The sequence below is a fragment of the Pygocentrus nattereri genome, chromosome 10, assembly GCF_015220715.1.
Source record: "Pygocentrus nattereri isolate fPygNat1 chromosome 10, fPygNat1.pri, whole genome shotgun sequence".
In the NCBI taxonomy this organism is placed as follows: domain Eukaryota; kingdom Metazoa; phylum Chordata; class Actinopteri; order Characiformes; family Serrasalmidae; genus Pygocentrus; species Pygocentrus nattereri.
Window position 1 is genome coordinate 43,684,634 of NC_051220.1, and position 25,574 is coordinate 43,710,207.

At 45.2% G+C, this 25,574-nt stretch overlaps 2 protein-coding genes across 2 annotated transcripts; one reads left to right on the top strand and one right to left on the bottom strand.

Moving 5' to 3' along the window:
• The first annotated feature begins 278 nt into the window (after positions 1-278).
• On the top strand, positions 279-13,424 carry lrrc57 (leucine rich repeat containing 57). Its single transcript, XM_017686410.2, has 6 exons — positions 279-417; positions 1,430-1,566; positions 1,645-1,780; positions 4,208-4,476; positions 7,649-7,834; positions 11,857-13,424. Exons 2-6 carry the CDS (start codon positions 1,483-1,485, stop codon positions 11,896-11,898), a joined length of 717 nt encoding a protein of 238 aa, XP_017541899.1. The 5' UTR covers positions 279-417; positions 1,430-1,482; the 3' UTR covers positions 11,899-13,424.
• Positions 13,425-17,257: 3,833 nt separating this feature from the next.
• On the bottom strand, positions 17,258-25,574 carry brms1la (BRMS1 like transcriptional repressor a). Its single transcript, XM_017686414.2, has 10 exons — positions 25,112-25,574; positions 24,426-24,516; positions 24,132-24,259; positions 22,147-22,226; positions 21,959-22,055; positions 21,101-21,190; positions 19,587-19,651; positions 19,452-19,491; positions 18,460-18,589; positions 17,258-18,298 (listed from the first exon to the last, which is right to left on the bottom strand). Exons 1-10 carry the CDS (start codon positions 25,245-25,247, stop codon positions 18,181-18,183), a joined length of 975 nt encoding a protein of 324 aa, XP_017541903.1. The 5' UTR covers positions 25,248-25,574; the 3' UTR covers positions 17,258-18,180.

Consider the following 25,574-nt stretch of genomic DNA (forward strand, 5'->3'; position numbering starts at 1 on the left):
TGCTGTAAATGTAAATGGGTGGAGTAGTAAGAGGTGGAGTAGTAAGAGGTGGAGTAGTAAGGAAGCTGTGGCTGATTTAATCCTGAGACTCTTCGCCTCTCAGGGCCAGTGAATCTGTTCATAAGCGGGTCTTGACGCGGTGGGCCCGGTGTCCAGTCTCGGATATCTATGCGTACTTTGTTGAAGTGCACTACATAGGGAGTAGGGAGCTGTTTCAGACTCGGACGCGGCCTCTGTGTGCTCGGCTGTTTGCTGGCGGGACCGCGCTCAGCGCCCCCTGCTGTTCAGGACGAGCAGCAGCGCCGATCATACATTCGGCTCTTAGCGCTCGGCTGGTCAACAGCTTCCGCAAACTACGGGTTTCTCGCTCGTACGGACGCCCAGTCTGCGGATTACCGGGCTCGCGGGTGGCAGCAGGTGGTGTTTAATCTCATTGCCGAGTCTATGTTTGTTGCTTAGCCGCCGGCAGCTGCGCTCTGTGGCTGCTTTGAGTTAGCTTAGCCGGCTAACGGCGCTAAAACAGTTGTTTTCTGCTAAACGTCGTTTCGTTATTCTTGTTTTCTCCGCGGCCCGTCGCTCCTCCCAGCTCAGCGAGTCGAGTCATTACCTGTTTATTAATATCTCGCTCAGTTAATCTCTGTCGAGTTAAGCTCGCGGCGCTAGCAGCTCCGAGAACTCGTGTGTCGTTATCACGACCAGCTAGCTGCTAACAAACTGATAGAACTTAAAGGGGAACTCCACCGAACTTTCAAAACATCTGCGTGACTAAGAGGTTCAGACGTAAACCGAGCGGTTCTGAGCGGTTCTGTGTGAAACGCTCTGTTCTAGATAAACTGACCGAGTCAGAACCGTTCCCAGTGGTGTTGATGGGAACCAGACGTCCCTCTAAAAGCTCCTACAGAAAGTTCCTACATGAACTGGTCCTGAATTCACTGCCTGATGACTGAGACGCTGTTTTATGAGAGTTTAGAGAACTTCAACTCCATTCATGGTGGAGGGAGACATGCAGGGCGCTGTGCGGCAAAATAGTCCCCAAAGAAAACTCATTATTCCAGATTTCCCACTGTTTTCCATCATCAACATTCCATATAAGCTCAGAAGACTCGTGTAGGTTCTCTGGTGGTTCTGGATGGTAAATAAAGTGTCTATATCTGTGTTGTAGTCATGGCGACGCCTGGTTCCCATCACCACCACTGTAAATGAAACATTTGTTTACGTTTTAATTAGTTAATTGCTGCAGAACAGTGGAGTGAAATGTTGAAACTCCCGATTTGATGTCCATAAGAATTTTATTACGCGCATTTTGTAGAAAACCTGCCCTGGACCAGCGGATCACGCGGCAAGCTTCTTTAAGTTCTCGGTTTCCGTTGTTTATTGTCAGCGTGCCGTATAACGCAGCTCACTAACGGCGGGACTGTTCTTCCTCCAGGGTGCGTGTTGACGGTGCAGCTGCAGTGGTGGGTTCTACTGTAGAGACTGTAAATGGGGAACAGCGCTCTAAAAGCTCATTTAGAGACTTCTCAGAAAACTGGGGTCTTCCAGCTGACTGGAAAAGGCCTGCAGGAGGTAAACAATGTCTCTCACGCTGAGCTCATGCTGATGTGAACTGTGGTCAACCTGGTTTTCTCTCTCTCCTGCTTCCAGTTCCCGGAAGAGCTACAGAGGCTTACTGGAAACCTGCGGACAGTCGACCTGTCCAGCAACAAAATAGAGGTGCTGCCGGCGTTCATAGGAAGCTTCCAGCAGCTGAAAAGCCTCACCATAAACAGTAACAAGCTAAGTATGTGGATCCGGTCTAGACGGCGTTCGGAGGGCATCGCTCCGGAGAGGGATTTGAGCCACAGTGAAAAGCAGGAACACGTGAAATCCAGCTTGTGTCGCATGAGCTCACCTCTGAGAAATCGGGCAGGAGGAAAGCCGTGAAACGCCGAATCCGTGTCAGAATTGAATACAGCTCACTGTAAAACCAAGGCTGGCTGTGCTGCTCTCCGCCTCGCCGCAGTAAACGGGTTTTCCTCGTTGAGATTCGTCAGAGCGGCGAGGCGCAGAGCTCACCCGGCCTCACTGTTCCACGCAACGCTGCTTTCACTGTTTGCCTCATTTAAAGGCAACTAAAACAGTGAAATCTAAATCCAGACAAAAACAAGGGATAAAATGAAGCCAGTGAAATAAGTGCAGACCTCCTGCTCAGACGTTCCGCCAGAGTTGAAAACAAAATCCACGTTTGCAATTTCATTTTTCACATGAGCACGAGCCGTTTCACTTCAGTTCAACTCAATTCACTTTACTTCAATTTACTTCAACTCAGTTCAACTCAATTCACTTTACTTCAATTCACTTTACTTCACTTTACTTCAATTCACTTTACTTCAATTCACTTCAATTCACTTTACTTCAATTCACTTTACTTCAATTCACTTTACTTCACTTTACTTCAATTCACTTTACTTCAATTCACTTCAATTCACTTTACTTCAATTCACTTTACTTCACTTTACTTCAGTTCACTTCAACTCAATTCACTTCAATTCACTTTACTTCAATTCACTTTACTTCAATTCACTTCAATTCACTTTACTTCACTTCAATTCACTTTACTTCAATTCACTTTACTTCACTTTACTTCAATTCACTTTACTTCACTTCAATTCACTTCAATTCACTTCAGTTCACTTCAACTCAATTCACTTCAGTTCACTTCAGTTCACTTCAGTTCACTTCAATTCACTTCAACTCACTTCAGTTCACTTCAACTCAATTCACTTCAGTTCACTTCAATTCACTTCAATTCACTTCAGTTCACTTCAACTCAATTCACTTCAGTTCACTTCAGTTCACTTCAGTTCACTTCAGTTCACTTCAGTTCACTTCAACTCACTTCAGTTCACTTCAACTCAATTCACTTCAACTCACTTCAATTCACTTTACTTCAACTCAATTCACTTCAACTCACTTCAGTTCACTTTACTTCAATTCACTTTACTTCAATTCACTTTACTTCAATTCAATTCACTTCAATTCAATTCAATTCAGCTTTGTCATTATACAGTACAGGGTAGTACAGTATAACGAAACACTATGGGGCGACTTTTCCAGAGCAGTGATAAAAGATGTACAGTAAACAGTCCAAAGACAAAAGACAGACAAAAAAAAGTTATTTTTAGTTTGGTCACGAAGTTTTTCGTCTTTTTCTCGTTTCGTTTTAGTCGTTATTCTGATTTTCACGGTCAGATCTAAAGTGAAAAAGCTAACAGAGAAGAGAAAATTGAGCTTTGCTTTGGCTTTTCTTCACGAAGTGCGCAATAAAGTCGCTTAATAAATAAGATCAATATAAGGAAAAATAAAATACAGTCAATGAAATAAATAAGATGTAAAACAGCAGCTTGGCTTTCCAGTCTGGCACCGATTCCTCTCCGTACGTTGCTGTCCGAAGCCGTGTGGTGTTATTTGTGCTCATCATGATTTCGTGTCTCTCTTCCTCACTACAATACCCAGCATGCACTACTCAGATACCTCACACACCCATAGAGCTGAACAGTTGGTCAAAAGAACCACAAATCCAGAAATAAGACCATAAACAGTGACATCACGAATATATACAGACAACGCAGGGAACATGTGACTGCCCGCATGTTTGGATTGGAGGGAAAGCGGTTGGTTAAAATGATTTGCAGTGCATTCTGGGATCAGTGGTTCATCCCTGCCCTAAAGACGATGAGCACACCGTCCTGCACCTTCTGTAATGGTTGAACCTCTCGATTTCACGAAAAGTAGCTTTACAGGAGAAGACGAAACATTTTAATGTAAAACTGATTTTTTATATAAATGTAATTTATGATTATATTATTTATACTGTAATTTAATATTACACTTGTGGGTGTGTTTTGGTTTCTCCATCTGGATTTATTTGCCCAAGTCGTAAGGCAAATTATTCACCGGGTGATTTTTAGCATTAACTTTTGTCCCCCGTCCCAACTTTTTTGGAACATGTTGTTGCCATGAAGTTCAAAACAGGCATATATTAAAAAAACAAACAAACAATAAAATGTCTCTGTTTCAACATTTGATATGTCGTCTTTGTACGATTTTCAGTTACATTTTACATTATTGAATATGAATATGGGTTAATGCCTTTTACATTAGAATAATTCCTTATTTGTTTGAATGGATTAATAAATTAGGCGTTTTTGTGACTTGTGTTTTACAGCTAATCTGCCGAATGACATCGGGAAACTGAAGAAGCTGGAAACTCTTATGTTGAATGGAAACCTGCTCCAGCAGCTGCCTGCCTCCGTGGGCCAGCTTAAAGCCCTGCGCACCCTCAGCCTCTCCGGGAACCAGTTCAGGGAGTTTCCCACCGGCCTCGGCTCTCTCCGCCACCTGGATGTCCTGGACCTGTCCAAGAACGGAATTCAGGCCGTGCCGGCAGAGGTGGCTGAACTGCAGGCGATCGAAATCAACCTCAACCAGAATCAGGTTATTTTGGACAGTCGGCTTTATTCAGCTTAAAATGTTTGTGTATGTCAATCTACAGCCTGTAAACAGTGCAGGGAAATTATCTGCTGTTATTTTTACTGAAATAGGTCATTTTCATACATGTGGTCGTACATCAGATGATTGGAGTAGCGCTGCAATAATTAGTAGACAAAGTTATTTATAGTATTGATTATGGAAGGAAGCTTATAGATACATTTAAAAAGCTCTATAATGTTCATATGATCCACACAGTCGCTCTGACAGACTGTAATACACTACAGGAAGCGTAGGGGGCGATACGGCTTCTACTGTTTCATTTAAAAAGCTCTATAATGTTCATATGATCCACACAGTCGCTCTGACAGACTGTAATACACTACAGGAAGCGTAGGGGGCGATACGGCTTCTACTGTTTCATTTAAAAAGCTCTATAATGTTCATATGATCCACACAGTCGCTCTGACAGACTGTAATACACTACAGGAAGCGTAGGGGGCGATACGGCTTCTACTGTTTCATTTAAAAAGCTCTATAATGTTCATATGATCCACACAGTCGCTCTGACAGACTGTAATACACTACAGGAAGCGTAGGGGGCGATACGGCTTCTACTGTTTCATTTAAAAAGCTCTATAATGTTCATATGATCCACACAGTCGCTCTGACAGACTGTAATACACTACAGGAAGCGTAGGGGGCGATACGGCTTCTACTGTTTCATTTAAAAAGCTCTATAATGTTCATATGATCCACACAGTCGCTCTGACAGACTGTAATACACTACAGGAAGCGTAGGTGGCGATACGGCTTCTACTGTTTCATTTAAAAAGCTCTATAATGTTCATATGATCCACACAGTCGCTCTGACAGACTGTAATACACTACAGGAAGCGTAGGGGGCGATACGGCTTCTACTGTTTCATTTAAAAAGCTCTATAATGTTCATATGATCCACACAGTCGCTCTGACAGACTGTAATACACTACAGGAAGCGTAGGGGGCGATACGGCTTCTACTGTTTCATTTAAAAAGCTCTATAATGTTCATATGATCCACACAGTCGCTCTGACAGACTGTAATACACTACAGGAAGCGTAGGGGGCGATACGGCTTCTACTGTTTCATTTAAAAAGCTCTATAATGTTCATATGATCCACACAGTCGCTCTGACAGACTGTAATACACTACAGGAAGCGTAGGGGGCGATACGGCTTCTACTGTTTCATTTAAAAAGCTCTATAATGTTCATATGATCCACACAGTCGCTCTGACAGACTGTAATACACTACAGGAAGCGTAGGGGGCGATACGGCTTCTACTGTTTCATTTAAAAAGCTCTATAATGTTCATATGATCCACACGGTCGCTCTGACAGACTGTAATACACTACAGGAAGCGTAGGGGGCGATACGGCTTCTACTGTTTCATTTAAAAAGCTCTATAATGTTCATATGATCCACACAGTCGCTCTGACAGACTGTAATACACTACAGGAAGCGTAGGGGGCGATACGGCTTCTACTGTTTCATTTAAAAAGCTCTATAATGTTCATATGATCCACACGGTCGCTCTGACAGACTGTAATACACTACAGGAAGCGTAGGGGGCGATACGGCTTCTACTGTTTCATTTAAAAAGCTCTATAATGTTCATATGATCCACACAGTCGCTCTGACAGACTGTAATACACTACAGGAAGCGTAGGGGGCGATACGGCTTCTACTGTTTCATTTAAAAAGCTCTATAATGTTCATATGATCCACACAGTCGCTCTCAATAATGATTGATTATGTATAAATATAGAATTTTAGACTGTAGAACTTTCAGTAGCCCATCATTTATATCTTTGTCACGTTATCAGTATTTGTTCATATACTTCGAACCGGGTTCCTGCATGGAGTCTGTGTAACGCGGTATTGGGTCATTTACTTTGTTTACACAGTGATGCCTGGTTCCACCTATCAGTGCTATATTCCATGCTTCTAATATTTCAGTGGGTTTATGTAGAATTCAGCTGATGCGCCTATACACCGGTCAGGCATAACACTCTGACCACCTCTTTGTTTCTACGCACACTGTCCACTCTATCAGCTCCACTGACCGTATAGCTGCACTCTGTAGTTCTACAGTTACAGACTGTAGTCCATCTGTTTCTCTGATACTCTGTTACCCTGTTCTTCAGTGGTCAGGACCCCCATGGACCCTCACAGAGCAGGTACTGTTTGGGTGGTGGATCATTCTCAGCACTGCAGTAACACTGACGTGGTGGTGGTGTGTTAGTGTGTGTTGTGCTGGTATGAGTGGATCAGACACAGCAGTGCTGCTGGAGATTTTAAACACCTCAGTGTCGCTGCTGGACTGAGAACAGTCCACCAACCAAAAATATCCAGCCAGCAGCGTCCTGTGGGCAGCGTCCTGTCGGCAGCGTCCTCTGGGCGGTGTCCTGTGACCACTGGTGAAGGACTAGAGGATGACCAGCACAAACTGTGCAGCAGCAGATGAGCTGTCGTCTCTGACTTTACATCTACAAGGTGGACCGACAAGGTAGGAGTGTCTAATAGAGTGGACAGTGAGTGGACACAGCGTTTAAAAACTCCAGCAGCACTGCTGTGTCTGATCCACTCGCACCAGCAGTGCTGAGAATGACCCACCACACAAACAGTCCCTGCTCTGTGAGGGTCCATGGGGGTCCTGACCACTGAAGAACAGGGTAACAGAGTATCAGAGAAACAGATGGACTACAGTCTGTAACTGTAGAACTACAGAATGCAGCTATACGGTCAGTGGAGCTGATGAAGTGGACAGTGAGTGTAGAAATGAGGGGGTGGTCATGATGTTACGCCTGATCGGTGTATCACCGCACACTGAGTTTTATAATTGATATTTTGATGGATCACATCTTTGATTTTAGTCTCGCTGGTTATAAATGAATTACTGACTAATGACGGACGGTTTTCCGTTTAACGGAATTTGCCAAAATTTGCATCTGTACACGCAGTCCTAGTTTCGAGAGTGTGAAGGCAGTTAGGCGTCCTTCACACAGACCCGGTTTCAGTATCACAAGGCCATCCGGTAGATGTAGTGAGTTCAGCAGACCTTGTGTCTCTGGGTGTTTTGATTGTGTTGCACATGTCCGGGTCACTTTGTGCTGTTTGCTGTGTTTGTGGTTCAGATTTCAGCTCTGTCCCCAGAAGTGTCGCGCAGTCCCAGACTGAAGGTGCTGAGGCTGGAAGAGAACTGCCTGGAACTTCACTCCATCCCCACCTCCATCCTCACCAACTCCAGCGTCTCCCTGCTCTCTCTGGAGGGCAACCTGTTCGAGGTGAAGAAGCTGAGGGACCTAGACGGATACGATAAGGTGAGAGAGGGTGGAAGTGTTGAAGTGCACCAGTTTTTCTGGCGCCAGATGTCGTTTCTGTGTCAGACTGTGAGCGCAGGCCTTATCTTTACTCACGTGTTAACGACCGACCTAGTTTTGTGTTTATCACGTTTCTTTGCAAGCAGGCGATGATCTAATCTCAGCAAGATGCTGTTTTGGTGTCTCTGCAGTGGCTGAATGAACTTTCTAGAACTTTGTAGTCCTGAAGTGTAAAGTAAGCTTTGCATCAGGGCTGCAGTGACAACTCAGCAAAGTTGATTAATCATCGGTGATGTTGTTAATGGAGGGAAAAGTCAGCATGACGTGTTCATATATATTCAGACTGTAATACACTACAGGAAGCGTAGGGGGCGGTACGGCTTCTACTGTTTCATTTAAAAAGCTCTATAATGTTCATATGATCCACACAGTCGCTCTGACAGACTGTAATACACTACAGGAAGCGTAGGGGGCGGTACGGCTTCTACTGTTTCATTTAAAAAGCTCTATAATGTTCATATGATCCACACAGTCGCTCTGACAGACTGTAATACACTACAGGAAGCATAGGGGGCGATACGGCTTCTACTGCTTCATTTAAAAAGCTCTATAATGTTCATATGATCCACACAGTCGCTCTGACAGACTGTAATACACTACAGGAAGCGTAGGGGGCGATACGGCTTCTACTGTTTCATTTAAAAAGCTCTATAATGTTCATATGATCCACACAGTCGCTCTGACAGACTGTAATACACTACAGGAAGCGTAGGGGGCGATACGGCTTCTACTGTTTCATTTAAAAAGCTCTATAATGTTCATATGATCCACACAGTCGCTCTGACAGACTGTAATACACTACAGGAAGCGTAGGGGGCGATACGGCTTCTACTGTTTCATTTAAAAAGCTCTATGATGTTCATATGATCCACACAGTCGCTCTGACAGACTGTAATACACTACAGGAAGCGTAGGGGGCAATACGGCTTCTACTGTTTCATTTAAAAAGCTCTATAATGTTCCTATGATCCACACAGTCGCTCTGACAGACTGTAATACACTACAGGAAGCGTAGGGGGCGATACGGCTTCTACTGTTTCATTTAAAAAGCTCTATAATGTTCATATGATCCACACAGTCGCTCTGACAGACTGTAATACACTACAGGAAGCGTAGGGGGCGATACGGCTTCTACTGTTTCATTTAAAAAGCTCTATAATGTTCATATGATCCACACAGTCGCTCTGACAGACTGTAATACACTACAGGAAGCGTAGGGGGCGATACGGCTTCTACTGTTTCATTTAAAAAGCTCTATAATGTTCATATGATCCACACAGTCGCTCTGACAGACTGTAATACACTACAGGAAGCGTAGGGGGCGATACGGCTTCTACTGTTTCATTTAAAAAGCTCTATAATGTTCATATGATCCACACAGTCGCTCTGACAGACTGTAATACACTACAGGAAGCGTAGGGGGCGATACGGCTTCTACTGTTTCATTTAAAAAGCTCTATAATGTTCATATGATCCACACAGTCGCTCTGACAGACTGTAATACACTACAGGAAGCGTAGGGGGCGATACGGCTTCTACTGTTTCATTTAAAAAGCTCTATAATGTTCATATGATCCACACAGTCGCTCTGACAGACTGTAATACACTACAGGAAGCGTAGGGGGCGATACGGCTTCTACTGTTTCATTTAAAAAGCTCTATAATGTTCATATGATCCACACTGTCGCTCTGACAGACTGTAATACACTACAGGAAGCGTAGGGGGCGATACGGCTTCTACTGTTTCATTTAAAAAGCTCTATAATGTTCATATGATCCACACAGTCGCTCTGACAGACTGTAATACACTACAGGAAGCGTAGGGGGCGATACGGCTTCTACTGTTTCATTTAAAAAGCTCTATAATGTTCATATGATCCACACAGTCGCTCTGACAGACTGTAATACACTACAGGAAGCGTAGGGGGCGATACGGCTTCTACTGTTTCATTTAAAAAGCTCTATAATGTTCATATGATCCACACAGTCGCTCTGACAGACTGTAATACACTACAGGAAGCGTAGGGGGCGATACGGCTTCTACTGTTTCATTTAAAAAGCTCTATAATGTTCATATGATCCACACAGTCGCTCTGACAGACTGTAATACACTACAGGAAGCGTAGGGGGCGATACGGCTTCTACTGTTTCATTTAAAAAGCTCTATAATGTTCATATGATCCACACAGTCGCTCTGACAGACTGTAATACACTACAGGAAGCGTAGGGGGCAATATAGCTTCCATCGTTTGACTGCACTTTTTTTTGAAGGACCAGAACTTTGAGTGGTGTTAAACAGTATCAGTTAATGAATTATTTAGTCGTTTACTCAGAGATAAATCGATTATAGACATAATAATTAGCTGCTTCCCTACTTTGTATGAAGTGTGGTGCTTGTGGGTGTGGTAGATGTGGAGCTCTGGAGAAACGAGCAGAAACCAAACATCCAGTTTTAATCTCAGAGAGCTGAGCGCCTGACGTGGACAGCGCAGTGATGGGATTTCGGGACGTGAGCGGGATAAAGAGGAGGAAGCTGAGGATTAGTGTAATTCCGTGTACTCCTCAAGCCAGAACGCTGCTCTCACATAAGCAGTTAAAAATAACCGAGCCTCTTCATTCGTCCCGCTCCTCATAACACTCGGCTGGTACGTCCAAGCCTTTCTGGAGCATTGCTGGGCCCAGTCCCATTTCTCACTTTCACCCCTACCCCTTGTTTTGGAGTGTTGCCCCTTGTTCCTGAGTTACAGGGCAGTGGTTGAGATCTTCCCTCTGAAACGAGACCCTCAAATAAAAGAGCATTTCATTTTGGCGCTTCAGGTGTCAGAACTGCTGGACTATTTAAGGTGGAACGGGAAAGTTATCAAGCTAATACACTGAAACAACATTAAACTGAGATAAAACAGGGATTATCATATTTATTAACAGGGTAAATTCCCACATTTGTGGGTTTCTCTGGTCTCTTGTTCTCCGTCTCGCCGGTTTCTCTGTTTTTCTCATATCTCTGTGTTTGGAGTCTCTGAAAAACCTCCGTTTGGAGGGTCATGTAGCCCCAACACTGCACCCCACCCCTCTACCTCAATAGGAATCAGGACCCCCCACACCCAGACGAGAACGGGGAAAACAGAGGGCTGAGGGTTAAGCGGTAGGGGTGAGGGGTGAAATGGGACGGGGCCTAAATGTTGTTATTAACGAACTTCTGTGTCCATTCTCTGTTTGTTTACAGCGTGCACGTCTCATCACGCAAACGCTTTGAAAGAAGACTCGGTGCCTTTTTCAGGTTATCTAGCATCAGAAAATTTAGATTCGATTTTTTAGTTGAGATCATGATGAAAACATGGATCTTCAAGGGTTCTTCAGTAAAGACAGTGGTTATAGAACCTTAAACACATCTACATGCTTAAATGGTTCTCCGCATGATGATCGATGGAGAATGTGTTGCAGGTGGTTCTGCGAAGAACATCTTTGGAAAAGGTTCTGTGTAGCACCAGAAAGGGTTCTGCTGTTGTGTATGATGTCCAGCTTGTAACCATAGAAGAAGGTTCCTTTCAGTGTTCATGGTTCATCTTTTTTGGACATGAAATCAATTTTTAGCAGAAAATATATTTCTGAATTCTGTGAATATGAAACCAGTTAAAGTGAAGTGTGTTTTTAGTATAATATAATATTTTGGCAGTTCAGTAACAGTTCACAGCGGTTTTGTTATGCGGGGATTAAAGTTTTTCATGGTTGCATGAAGTAAATAAGTTTTTTGGTGTCTATAATTTCATATATCATGTCGTGTAGTTCTGATGCCTTCATTATTAATCTAAAATGTACAAATGAGTAGAAAATGTGTGTAAAACTCAGCATAACGTGGTGTTTGGCTGCTCCTGTGTGATGACTGTGGGGGTGATTTGTATGTTGAATCCTATTTTTTCTTTTTTCCGTCTTTTGCTTTAATGTCTTTGTCTTCTTTTCTGCAGTACATGGAGCGCTTCACGGCAACCAAGAAGAAGTTCGCTTGACGGAGGGAGCGCTGCCCCCTGGTGTCGGCTGCCTGAATCAGGCCCCACTGTTAGAGCGTTCGGGGCTCTGTGTGTGTCTGCCTGCGCAGGCTGGGTGAGGAGTGCAGCGCGGAGGAGAGAACTGCTTTAATGCATGCTAAACCCACAGAGCTGAGTCTCCCGCTGTACGGAGCGTACAGCCAACCTCGGCTACCGTGCAGGGAACACCTGAGTGACGGCACACGCCTTTCCTTTTCCCATTCATAAACGTCTTATAACCACCGAGAGCTGCTCGCATTTACACCAGCTAATAGGCGCCTGTGTATCTGTACGGAGTAGAATTCAGAATAAAGCTACTAACCTATTTACACTGATTACAGGAGGAGTTCAGCGAAAAACTGACCCCTTACTACACATGTAGTCCATCAGCAGAGGAGCGTTTAGTGTTCGGAGTCCGAGTCGGGCTCCCTCGGTGTCCGAGTCGGGCTCCCTCGGTGTCCGAGTCGGGCTCCTTCGGTGTCCGAGTCGGGCTCCCTCGGTGTCCGAGTCGGGCTCCCTCGGTGTCCGAGTCGGGCCCCTTCGGTGTCCGAGTCGGGCCCCTTCGGTGTCCGAGTCGGGCTCCCTCGGTGTCCGAGTCGGGCTCCCTCGGTGTCCGAGTCGGGCTCCTTCGGTGTCCGAGTCGGGCTCCTTCGGTGTCCGAGTCGGGCTCCCTCGGTGTCCGAGTCGGGCTCCTTCGGTGTCCGAGTCGGGCCCCTTCGTGTGTCCGAGTCGGGCCCCTTCGGTGTCCGAGTCGGGCCCCTTCGGTGTCCGAGTCGGGCCCCTTCGGTGTCCGAGTCGGGCTCCCTCGGTGTCCGAGTCGGGCTCCCTCGGTGTCCGAGTCGGGCTCCCTCGGTGTCCGAGTCAGGCTCCCTCGGTTAAGCGATGGAGCTCTGAGGTCAGTACTGCTAACAAACACTAGAAGTCAATAGTCACCCAAATAATTTGCGTTAACTTGCTTCCAGGTCTTCATTAAGGTGGTGCATACATGTAGATGTGGTATAGGACACAGCAGACACGGGCAATATGGCAGAAACGTTACATCACAGCATGTTAAGAGGTTTTTATGATATACGACGTCACAACATGCACAGACAGTATCCATGATAATCCCAGAGATGGGGCTCAGTGATTTGGGGAAAATATCTAATTGCAGTTTTTTTTTCAGACTAATAATGCAACAGCGATTTAAACTGATTTATTATTATTATTATTATTATAAATTTCAGGTTCAGACCTGTTGTTTTTTGCCACTTTTTCTGGCTTGAGGCTTCACTCCTGAGTGTAAAGTGAATCCCGAAGCCCAGTGAGACGAGTGAGGCCAAACAGCTACTCTTCTGGCGAAGCTGGTGGATTATTCTCAGTGGAAACACGACGGGCTGCGAAACCGCAGTCCACACCAACCTCATCCATTTATAATCCCCATCACATTCATCATTATTATTTAACATACCTGATGAAACCAGTCTGATCATTTTCACTGCCTGATTCTCAGGATTTCAGTGTCGGCACAAAAAAAAAGGATATTTTCATTTTAAAAGCTGATTTTAGTTTTTCCTGTGAGCCGCTATGCTTTGTATTTATAAACAGGAAAAGGCTGAGAACTCCTGCTCTAAACTACATCTTCATCTTCACCTTCACCTTCACCTCTTCAGCTCCTTGGGACCACCAGTGGGTCCAAACCGCTCTCGGTCATGTTCTTCATAACGTTCATACTCCATAAGCTCCATTCAGAAGCTGGGCGTCGTGTGAGGCTGTAGCTCTTCTCTCCAGTCTAATAGACGGTGACGTCATTTTAAACCCTTATAATAAAAGAAGCTGAACTCAGTTTGTTTTTCTACTGAAAGTCGACCCGTTTTTCCCCAAATCTGGGCTCTAAACTATAAACAGACGGCGTCTCTTCAGTGATCTGCTCTGGAAACATCACTTTTAGAGAACAACACAAAGAGCGGCGGAGATTTTTGGCTCTCAGCAGTGAATGAAGCGTGTAGTGAAATGTGGAGATCAGAAAACACACGTTCTGTTCATCTGAGGAGCTTTTATAAAATAAATAAAATGTACATTTATTTCATGCAGTTACTGAATAATTAGACTTACGATCTGGTCCTGAAAATTCAGACGGACAGACCAAAATGCACCCTGGAGAATGCGCGGTAGACCTGGATGCAGTTTGATGCTGAGAGATGCTTCAGGGATGTATTTAAAGATTGGGGTGACTATTGACTTCTAGTGTTTGTTAGCCTCATAGCTTCAGCGCTGAATGACATAAACAAACACTTCTTTGCTGATTAAAGACATCTGGGGTGGTTTGATTCATCACTGAACTGTTTTCTAAAATGTCTTATTTAACCTTTGAATATATCTGAATATATATAGGTCGAACTGTCCGTAGGGGTTGGTATGCGGATCTCTTCCAGCTCCAGTAGTGATGAATCTTTAGTTTTGTGTGAGACGCGTTGCCGTTAAGCGTTAAACACGAGTATTTTCCTTTCTTTACTCTTTTACACGTTGGTTTAAAGAGGCAGTGTTAAGTGAAGGACACGAAAATGCTGGAATCCGTTTTTATTAATACCTTTAAAGCGACAGTTTGGAGAAATCTAATTTAGTTTATACGGTGAATCAAACAGTCACAAGCCACGCAGTCAAGGCTGTTGGAGACGCTGAACATAAATGTCCATCGCTTGTTCGCCTCGTCGCTCCAGTACAAAGACTAAAGCTTCAGACACCAAACATGTTGTGACTGATCAGCTACATTTGTGGTGAAAACTAGGCTTGGGTGGTTGGTCAGTGTAGTGGGTAACACCTCTACCTTCTACCCTGTAGACTGGGGTTCAGTGCCCCGCCTGGGTAACCACCCTACACTATACCAATACGAGTCCTTGGGCAAGACTCCCAACACCGCCTTGGCCCCCCTGTGTAAAATGATCAAACAGTAAGTCGCTCTGGATCAGAGCGTCAGCCAAATGCTGGAAATGTAAACTAGGCGACTTTGATTTTCCACCAAACTATCGCTTTAAAGGGTCCAGGTGGGGCTCGTCCAGTAGGAATGCTTCTTGGCTCTTATCCTATTGGACGGCCTTTTGGCTCAAGCGATCTGGCTGAGAAGCCCTGATTTGTTAAATCTCCCTGGATTTGTACAGTAACGTCATTAAAGGGGAACAAAAAAAAACAATTATTCAGTGTGTGAGATGTAAACAGTGGTGGTGATGGGAACCAGGCGTCGCCATGACTACAACACAGATATAGACACTTTATTTACCACCACTGGGAACGGTTCTGACTCGGTTAATCTAGAACACAGTGTTTCACACTAAACCACACCGAACCACTCAGAACCGCTCTGATTACATCTTACCTGCTTTAATTATGCAGGATTGGTGGCGTCACTGAACCTCCGGCGTTTTGAAAGAACATTTCCGTTTTTTTCGTCTCTTCTGCTGCGTCTGTGTCGAGGGCGGTTCCTCCACCTTTCCTTGTTCGGAGTTTCAGCAGCTTCCACTGAAAGGGAGTTTTGGTCCGTCTGGTTTTCTCTGTTCTGAGTTCAGGGAAACGTGTTTAAGTTGCTGTTCTGTGATGATGAACCACACGAGAGATCCAGCAGAGAAAGTTTGGGTTCAGATCAGGAAGTTGCCGCTTTTTAGACACTTCACCGCTTTTAATGTTTATTTTTCATTTAATGTGTTGGATTTTTCTTTTTCAGAGGGGAGACTTTGTTTTAGGATCTCAGATGAATGTCAATGAGTTTTAAGATGAATATTTATTTTTGTAATACTGTAACAGTGCGTCTGTACTGAAATGGCGAAGTGTTGGACTTCGGAGAGGTGATGCGCCTACAGGACGCTTTTCCAGACTTTGGGAAGTCCAGAAGGGTTTGTTGCAATGTGTTTAGTTGAGTATCTGAATTAATTCTATGCAGATTTGGTGCCAGTTAAGCAGAAGCTGATGTCAGACATGAAGGCTGTTAGTGTGGCTGTTATGTATTAGTTTGATTTTAACATTGTTAATTGTAGCCTTTAAAGGGGAACTCCACCCAATTCTTTCAAAATTCCCCATAACTCAGTGTTTCAGGTGTAATCAGAGAGATTCCGAGCGGTTTGGTGTGAAAGGTTCAGACGTCTTTACAGTGGTGGTGATGGGAACCAGGCGTCGCCATGACTACAACACAGATAGACACTTTATTTACCATCCAGAACCACCAGAGAACCTACACGAGTCTTCTGAGCTTATATGGAATGTTGATGATGGAAAATAGTGGAAAATCTGGAATAATGAGTTTTCTTTGGGGACTATTTTGCCGCACAGCGCCCTGCATGTCTCCCTCCACCATGAATGGAGTTGAAGTTCTCTAAACTCTCATAAAACAGCGTCTCAGTCATCAGGCAGTGAATTCAGAACCAGTTCATGTAGGAACTTTCTGTAGGAGCTTTTAGAGGGACGTCTGGTTCCCATCACCACCAGTGGGAACGGTTCTGACCGTTTATCTAGAACAGAGAGTTTCACACCAAACCGCTCGGTTTACATCTTACCTGCTTTAATTAGGCAGAAATTTTGAAAATCTGTTGGAGTTCCCCTTTAAATCACTGGAGACCAGCATGAAGTGTCAATATGTATCATTAAAATCATGATGTCAAAGTTCTCCTGTAGAACTTCTTCAGTTCCAGCCGTCTAACAAATAAAACCTCGAGCACCACCAGGAGTGCCCGAGCTGTTCAGACGGAGAAGCGGTCGTGTCAGTGTGGGGGTGTTTACAGCACACCCGCGCCAAATGATGGTTCTGCGAGGGTTCTTTAGTCAGAGCCGCAGTCCTTTTTAGAAACGAGTTCAGTATAGAACCCTTTCCTGATTTAAGTGGTTCTTCATGTGGTGAAATGATTCTTCAGTCTGATGGAGAAAAGGTTGTGTGTGGTTCTGTATAGCACCAAAAAGGGTTCCGCTACTGTTATATGCCTTTATCAAAGAACCCTTGAAGAACCCTCTTGGTGTTTAAGCCCCACCCGTAACTTCTGCACAGGCCTCTTTATGTCCAGTGTGTTAAACCGTAACGCGTAACTCAGGAATTCAACATGGAATTTGACCAGGGGGCACAAAGTTTTGCACAGTACCTGTTATTAATTAATTTTGTGAATATTTATTAAACAGATTAAAGATCCGATTCCGTCATTTAGACCAAAGTTTAATTAAAAATGCCCAGTCACTCATCTGTAACTCTGATTGGTCTGACTGGTTAGAGGCTCATTTGCATATCTCATATCATGAGAACAGCTGAGCGATCTATCAGGTGCCCACCTGAAACAGTGAAACTCATGCGTCTATTAAATCAGATAAGAACGTGAATCATTGCAGATTATCAGTTATTTCCTCAGATGTCATTTTATTCATGTGATCAGCACAGAAACCCAGACCCCCCATTCCCGTTACTTGGTCAGAGAAAGGAAACCGGATCCATATAAAACACCAGCGCTTAATGAAAAGCTACAAACTGCACCTCCAAGTGACAGCGGAGCAGAAGGGGGCGCTGTCGACCCAGTTAGAGTGAATGCAGGGTGGTGGAGTCAGGGCGGTTCAGTGGTGGTGATGGGAATGTTATGGAGGATGGGAATGTTATGGCCTTATTAACGCGTGGAACGAGATCGCGGCTTAACAAGTCGTGGCCACGCATTATTTTTATTTAGACCGGATGTCCGCAGCGTGTGTGAACGCCGCTGCAGGCGGAGGAGCAAAACCGCTGGGAATGGCAACCTGGTTTACCCCCGCAGCCGGTTCTGTTGGCCCGGTCGTCCTGAAACCGACTCCGTGTAAACAGCCGCGTTTCTCTACCAGGTGAAACTCAATAAACCCGGAGATTCGAGGTTCCGACGGGCTCGTTCTGAGCGGGGGGCACTCACAGCACACAGGAATAATGAGGAATGTAGAAAATAGGAGGAAAACGACTCCCTGAAACAGCATCTGCCCTTTACTCCACCAGTAACACCACCAGTAAACGCCCTTACACCACCAGTAACCCCTCACAGACAGACCCCCCCTCCAGACAGACAGACAGAGCCCCTCTCAGACAGACATACCCCCCCTCCTCTCAGACAGACAGACAGAGCCCCTCTCAGACAGACAGACAGACAAACAGACAGACAGACAGACAGAGCCCCTCTCAGACAGACAGACAGAGCCCCTCTCACATCCACAGTGTGAAGCCGGGCACTGAGAGAACGGCAATGTGGGCGCTTCCCTTCGTCCCTTCGTCCCTTCGTCCTGCAGCGGTAATGAAGCCCCTCAGGCGTGTTTGATGGTGTATTTTCCTTTCTGGAGCTGCGAGATGTACAGCTTGGACTTGCTGCCGTCCACGCGCTTGAACCAGACCTCATCGTGGTTGATGGTGGTTATCACGGCACTGAAGAGAGACAGGAACAACAATAATCAGCCAAATATGAAACGTTAGCTAATATTACACGCCCCCCAAGCCCCCCCCCCCCCCCCCCTGTGATGATGTAATTCGCTGGTTTTGATCTCACGCCCACTTCGTCCACCCCTGAAGACTCCAGGTTGCAGTACCTTGTGGGAAACTCGTCCTTCTTGTCTATGCAGATGTTCTGCCCGCGGCCGAACCACTCGCCGTCGTAGAACAGCCGTCCGTCCTCCGAGCGAGCGCTGTGCTGGTGTTTCTCACTCTTGGAAGGAGGAACTGCAACAGAAGGAGTGAGTTTTACTGAGTCGGGGGAATAAACACACGACCTGGAGGAGTCGATTCAGCAGGGATTTACAGTCAACACAAAATCCCAAGCATGATCCGTTTATTCCCGCCAAACTCGGAAAAACACCACATATTACACTAAATTACCATATTTAATTATAGGAATTAGAATGTATATAAGCATCATTTGACTAATTATATCAATTATAATATTTAATATAACCATTTATGTCACTAAGTTTTCCTGAGAAATCCAGCTGCCCTTGGGTTTAAAACGGACCAGCGCACCCGTTTCACCGCTTTACTACTGGCTACATGGATCTTAAGGTCCAATAAAAGATAAGAACTTTAAAGAAGAAGGAAATCGTCACGATCACTTTGGAGAAACTTCTGCGGTGCATAAATAAAAAAAGAATTTAAAATAAAAATAATATATAAAATTTTATGATCAATATTATTTATATATATATATATATAAACATATAATGCACCAAAGAAGTAGCCAGAGTGTGTTTATATATTATACCGCAGCCACATGTATAATGACAAACATGAATTATTGTTTAATAATTAATAAACATATTGTTTAAATATAATATTTATTTTTATAAATATAAATTTATTTATAAATGTATTTAACAGTTTAAATAAATAGTTTAATAAATAGAATTTAAATTCCTTTGTTATTATTGTCTGTAAGTCTCATCACACTGAACCTCAGTGGGTGAACTGAGTCTTCCTGAGGTGAACCGTCTGCTGAATAAGATCAATCACACATTCAAACATCATCGCTGAGATGCGGAGAGCAGATGCTGCCCCAGATGTTTTGTCTCTGACACAGCTGTGATCTTACCGTCCGTTTTGACTCGGTGAGGTCCTAAGGTGGCCATGGCCTACAGAACAATCAACAGGACACCGTGTGAAAACGTGCTCAAACCCGAGAGACGGAGAAATCTCAACACCACCAACGCTCCCACAGCTTACTGACCTTTCTGATGGCTGTCCAGTCCTCCAGAATGTCCAGGTCCTGCAGCATGTAGACAATATATGGACGTTTAGGTGTTAAGAAACATCATCAGATCCACACTTAAGGTGCGGTGTGAGCGATTTAGGAGACTCTGAGCAGAACGAAATCCCCTGTAACTACGACTGGATTCACTGGATCTGCACAGCCAGCGGCTCCTCCTCCAACAGAGGCCCGCGTGTTTCTACAGCGGCCCAGAACCGACAAACCAAACGCTGCCTCTAGAGGGCGCCTGTGCGCTTTTCGCTGAAGCAGCTGCTTGAATTTGGTGGCGCTGTACAGGGGCGTTAACAATACTCATACGCTTCAATATCGCAATATTATGTTTTGTGATACTGTATCGATTTGGTACGGAGCCCCGCGGGTGACATCCTGTACTAATAAAAATAACGCGTGGCCACGACTTATTAAAGCGTGGGAACGAGATCCTAATGCATGGCCACGACCGAGTAAGCCTCGATCTCGTTCCCACACCTTACTAAGTCATGGCCACGCATTGGGATCTCGTTCCCACGCGTTAATAAGGCATGGCCACGGATTATTTTTATTAGTACAGGATGTCACCAGCCGGGCTCCGCACTGCTGATTGTGAATTTATAGTTGACCTGCAGACTTTACTTTACTGTGCTGCATTTAATCCCCTGAGCACTAGATGGCAGCACTTTAACCCGTCTTCAGTCATTACGCTATTCCGCTCCGACGTAAACGAGCAGTGTAAGGGCTTTTTATGCTATGACAGTTTTTCTAAAATTAGTTTTTTTTAAATTGTAATAATCATCTTACTTACAGTACCACAACATACACCTCCTTCTACAGTCGGTCAGGACCCCCATGGACCCTCACAGAGCAGGTACTACTTGGGTGGTGGATCATTCTCAGCACTGCTGTCTCTGCCATCCCTGTCGTTATCGTCTCTGACTTTACATCCAACAAGGTAGGAGTGTCTAATAGAGTGGACAGTGAGTGGACACAGTGTTTAAAAACTCCAGCAGCACTGCTGTGTCTGATCCACTCACACCAGCACAACACACACTAACACACCACCACCATGTCAGTGTTACTGCAGTGGTGAGAATGACCCACCACCCAAACAGTACCTGCTCTGTGAGGGTCCATGGGGGTCCTGACCACTGAAGAACAGGGTAACAGAGTATCAGAGAAACAGATGGACTACAGTCTGTAACTGTAGATCTACAGAGAGCAGCTATACGGTCAGTGGAGCTGATAAAGTGGACAGTGAGCGTAGAAACAGGGAGGTGGTCAGACTGGTATGCCTGGTCAGTATCTCTCAGTCATTGAATCGAAACTCCTGTATCACCCGGTTCTACTACGTGCTTGGAAAGGGAGGGGTGAGGGAGCAGGGAGCAGGATTCAGCTGGGTGCAGTCTGTAACCTCACCACTAGAGGCCACTAAATCTTACACACTTCAGCCTGAAGAACACGTGAAACGGTTGTTTGAGGGACAGTTTGAAGGATATCGGACACGACGATGGGCTTTTTCTTTTTGTCTGGACTGAAGGGATCCTTCTTCTTGTTTTTTCTTGACTGTAGTTCATCATTCCACAATTCTGTAGAGAAAAAATCCAGATTACCAGGATATTTAAAACCACAAACACTTCAATGTTGAATACCACAGAAATAATGTCCTACTACTCAAGTGTACGTGACGGTGCGTCGCTGGGCAAATCCCATGTTTTTGATTTTCAGACGGTAAATAAGTTACACATCTTCTACAGAGAAACACTTCTGCACATTTTAATACACAATTACTGTTTATTTGCTGAATTTAACATATTTGAAAAAAATCCATGACATAAAATGTGGCCTGTGCAGAAGATATAGCACCTCTTATATTTGAGGTTTTATTGTTTTCCTGTTACTTTAAAGCAAATAAAGGGAAGCTGTTCTCTAGTCATATTTACATAATGTCATATTTAAATTTCTTCTCTGTAGTTTCACTTAGAACATTTGACCAGGGAAGTCTAAACTTCATTAATTAATTAATTAAGTGACCCTTATTAGTCCTAATTTCACCTCTGCATTTAACCCACCCGTGATGTGAAACACCACATACACACTAGTGAGCGCACACACACACACACACACACACACACACACACACACACTAGGGGGCAGTGAGCACACTTGCCCGGAGCAGTGGGCAGCCCTATCCGCAGCGCCCGGGGAGCAGTCGAGGGTTAGGTCAGTCGTGTGCTGTCGGCTCTGGGGATCGAACCGGTGATCTTCCGGTCACGAGGTTGGTTCCCTGACCTCCAGCCCACGACCGCCCCCGCAATTTATATGTTGCTTTAGCAATATAATAACAGTTCTGGTACCTGAGGTGATGTCTATGCTGTGCCGGTCTTCCTCCAGACGTCTGATCTTCTCCTCCAGTTCGGTCTGGACCGTATCGAACAGCAGCAGCTTCTCACTCTGGAGAACAGGTAACAGTGTAGATGCTTCAACACGCTGAAACGTTTTCATTTGAACTTCAATACGAGCCTAAAACTTCCCCTAAGCTCACCTCCCAGTGCTGGAAGGCAGCCTGAGTTTCACAGTCGTATTTATGCTTCACAGACTCCAAGCAAAGCTCCCTGTAGATGCCTGAGCAGTAAAAAACAAACACAAACAAACACCCAGTTAAAAACATCAGAACCAGGCGCACGCGCACACGCACGCACACACACACGCGCGCACGCACACGCGCACACACACACACACACACGCACACGCGCACACACACGCGCGCACACACGCACACGCACACACGCACGCACACACACGCGCACACACACACGCGCGCACGCGCACGCACACACACACGCACGCACGCACACACGCGCACACACGCACCCACGCGCACACACACGCGCACACACACACGCGCACCCACGCACGCACCCACGCACGCACGCACACACACGCATGCACGCACACACACACACGCATGCACGCACACACACACGCGCACACACGCACACACACGCACGCACACGCGCACACACACGCACGCACACGCGCACACGCGCACGCGCGCACACACACGCATGCACGCACACACACACACACGCATGCATGCACGCACACACACACACGCACACACACATGCATGCGTACACAATATGTAAATGTACATGTAAATCAAAATGCAATGATGTGCAAATCATTTAAACCCTATATTTAATTGAAAATACTACAAACACAACACGTCATAGTGAAACTGAGAAATTAGATTTTTACATTTTTTACATTTATGCCCTTTTTGAATTTGATGCCAACAACACACTCCAAAAAAGTTAGGACAGGGCAAAAAAGGCTGGTAAAGTTATGTAATGCTTAAATATAAATATAAATATATATATATGTGTATATGATTGGCAACAGGTCAGTAACATGACTGGGTATATAAGATTATCTCAGAGTCTTTCAGAAGCAATGATGAGGAGTGTAAACAGAGGTAAACAGGCCTCTGTCCCAACTTGGGATGTGCTGCTGACATCAAATTCAAAATGAGCAACAAAATCCCTTTAAAAATAAGTTTTACACGATTTACTCGTCGCTGCACTTTGTTTTATTTACATTCTGCGCAGCGTCCCAACTTTCCTGGAAACCAAAGACAAAAAACCTCAGAGACAAGAAACCAATACCACCGTAAAGCAGGGAGGACAGGCGTCCAGAGCCGGTTTAAAGCTCGAGACCCCGACTCTGAGGCGGCCGACGACTCACGAAGACAGAGAGGAGATAAACGCTCCGGCAGGGGACGGGCAACGAGACCACATCTCATCGCCATGGCCGTAAACTGCCAGCGTACTTTCTGAGCATGCTGTGGATGTTGAGCTTAATTAGTCAATTAGTTTAATTAGACTAATTCGTTATTAGTGCAGTGCAGCTGTTAAAACTCAACAGAAATCACTGCAGTCGTCAGTTTGGGCTGAAAAAGACGTTGTTTTTGTATCGAAACTGCAGTTTGAATTACATCCTACACGATTTAACAGCGTCCCAGGCTGTGAGTGGCGACGCTCACGGGGGCTCGGACCCCGATTTCTTCTGTACAGCTGCTCTCGACACCACCTGCGCTATATAAATAAACTGTGCTTGCTTAATTTACAGAAAATAACTGCACTTAAATCGCAATTAGATGGAAAAATTTCTTCTAATTAAGCCATTTTGTCGTATTAATTATAATAATAATAATAATAATAATAATAAATTATCATATTTTATACAAACGGCACTGCGAGTTCGGTTTTGTTCCAACGTATTTAATCTCAGAAAAGGTAAATACTGTGATGCAGATCTCCATCTCTCTTAGTTTAGGCTGGTGGAGAAGGTGCCATGAGTAACGTTCACACCGACCACTGTTTGACTGTAATTTGACGCCTCTGTCCAGCAAACAATCACAATTTGGTTCTTCCTCTAGCCGGACCCACCGGACCCACCGGACCCGCCTGCCGACGACCAAACGAATAAATGAAGACCCTCTGGCTCGTTTGAGGAGTTCGGGCTCACCAGCGACTTTAGTTCTGATCTGCATGTTTTCCTGAAGGTTTGCAAGAGGTTCCAAATACTCAGGAGCTTTTCCCGACATCACCTCTTGAAGTTTGGCATCAACTTGGTTTAATCGCTCCTTATACAGCCTGGAAAACACAGCAGAGCCGTTTATTCAGCACAGCGTGGAAATTAAGGCCCAGTCCCATCTCTTCTTTTACCCCTACTCCTCGTTTTCCAGGGTCACCCCAATTCCTTGGAACTACTGAAAACGGGACCCTCTAATTATTTTAATTTATTACAGCGAATACTCACTGATCTTTCAGATCCGTGAACTGCTTCTCCAGGTTAGTCATCTCATCCAGGCACTCCATCCTCCTCCTCTCGCAGTCTTCATCGTCCATCTCTGAATGGACACAAACACGGAAAGCAGTGAAACACGACGGATGTTTTTGAAAGAGGAAGTGAGGAAAACTCCTTTTTTCCATGGTATGGGCCCTTTAATAGACTGACACAGAAACGTGGGGCTTTAATCCAGCGTTCCTTTACGGAGCCCCTGAGGCGAGATGGTAATTATTTTTCACAAAGTGTGGCCACAAATTAATATACTGAGGCTACAAGTCGAGATTCTCATAGCTCATAACCTCAATATAGTAATTTGTGGCCTCAATATAGTGGCTCACGGCCTCAATCTATTATCTTGAAGCCTCAAAATGTTCATTTTTGCCCTCTAGATCATAAACTGCGACATCAATGTAGCAACTTGTGGCCTCACTATAATAAACTGTGATCACTATTGTAAACCGTGGCCCCAATATAGTAATTTGTGGCCTCAATATAGTCATTTTTGCCCTCAATATCGTACATTGCAGCATAAATACAGTAACTTGTGGCATCGATATATCAATTTGTGGCCACGCCTTATTAAATATAGCCAGCGATTCAGCGCTCAGCGGTGAGTGGTGTGGTTTTGGGGGTCTGAACTGGGAGCGTCCCCCCACCTGAACTCTCTCCATCCTCGGACACAGACGAGCTCTCCGTGTCCTCCTCGTCCGAGCTGCTGCCCTCCTGCTCCGGGTAGTCCACGTCCATGTCTTCGTGGTTGCTCTCCTTCTTCTCCTTTGTGTGCACCGGCATTTCTGCGCCTTCACCCGCCCGCAGAACGCGTTTGTCGGGTTCCCCCCTCTCAGATCCCCGCGCGTTCCTGTTTACTCGGAGCTCCTCGGCGGACACGAGCAGAAGCGCGCGGGCTCTTTGTGTTCAGAGCTCAGTAAACCAGCCGCTTCCCCGCCGGAGAAACGCGGTTCCAGCGCCGGGCGGCCGTCATGCTCAGTTAGGCGCCACGCAGCGCCGCCGGAGTGATAAGAGCAGAAATCTCCGCGCTTTTAGCGAATCACCCGCTCATTCCTGCCTCGGCGCTCCGCTCCAGCGCTCCGCCAGCGTCCGCCTGCCGCGCTCCGGCGC

What these genes read in the sequence shown, in the direction of transcription:
- lrrc57 (XM_017686410.2), top strand. Translation starts at nt 1,483, where the DNA reads ATGGGGAACAGCGCTCTAAAAGCTCATTTAGAGACTTCTCAGAAAACT. An exon ending in CATAAACAGTAACAAGCTAA is followed by an intron (nt 1,781 to 4,207) that starts GTATGTGGATCC and finishes TGTGTTTTACAG; the next exon opens with CTAATCTGCCGAATGACATC. An exon ending in ACCTAGACGGATACGATAAG is followed by an intron (nt 7,835 to 11,856) that starts GTGAGAGAGGGT and finishes TCTTTTCTGCAG; the next exon opens with TACATGGAGCGCTTCACGGC.
- brms1la (XM_017686414.2), bottom strand. Translation starts at nt 25,247, where the DNA reads ATGCCGGTGCACACAAAGGAGAAGAAGGAGAGCAACCACGAAGACATG. An exon ending in TTCACGGATCTGAAAGATCA is followed by an intron (nt 24,260 to 24,425) that starts GTGAGTATTCGC and finishes TGTGTTTTCCAG; the next exon opens with GCTGTATAAGGAGCGATTAA. An exon ending in CAGCATAGACATCACCTCAG is followed by an intron (nt 21,191 to 21,958) that starts GTACCAGAACTG and finishes TTTTCTCTACAG; the next exon opens with AATTGTGGAATGATGAACTA.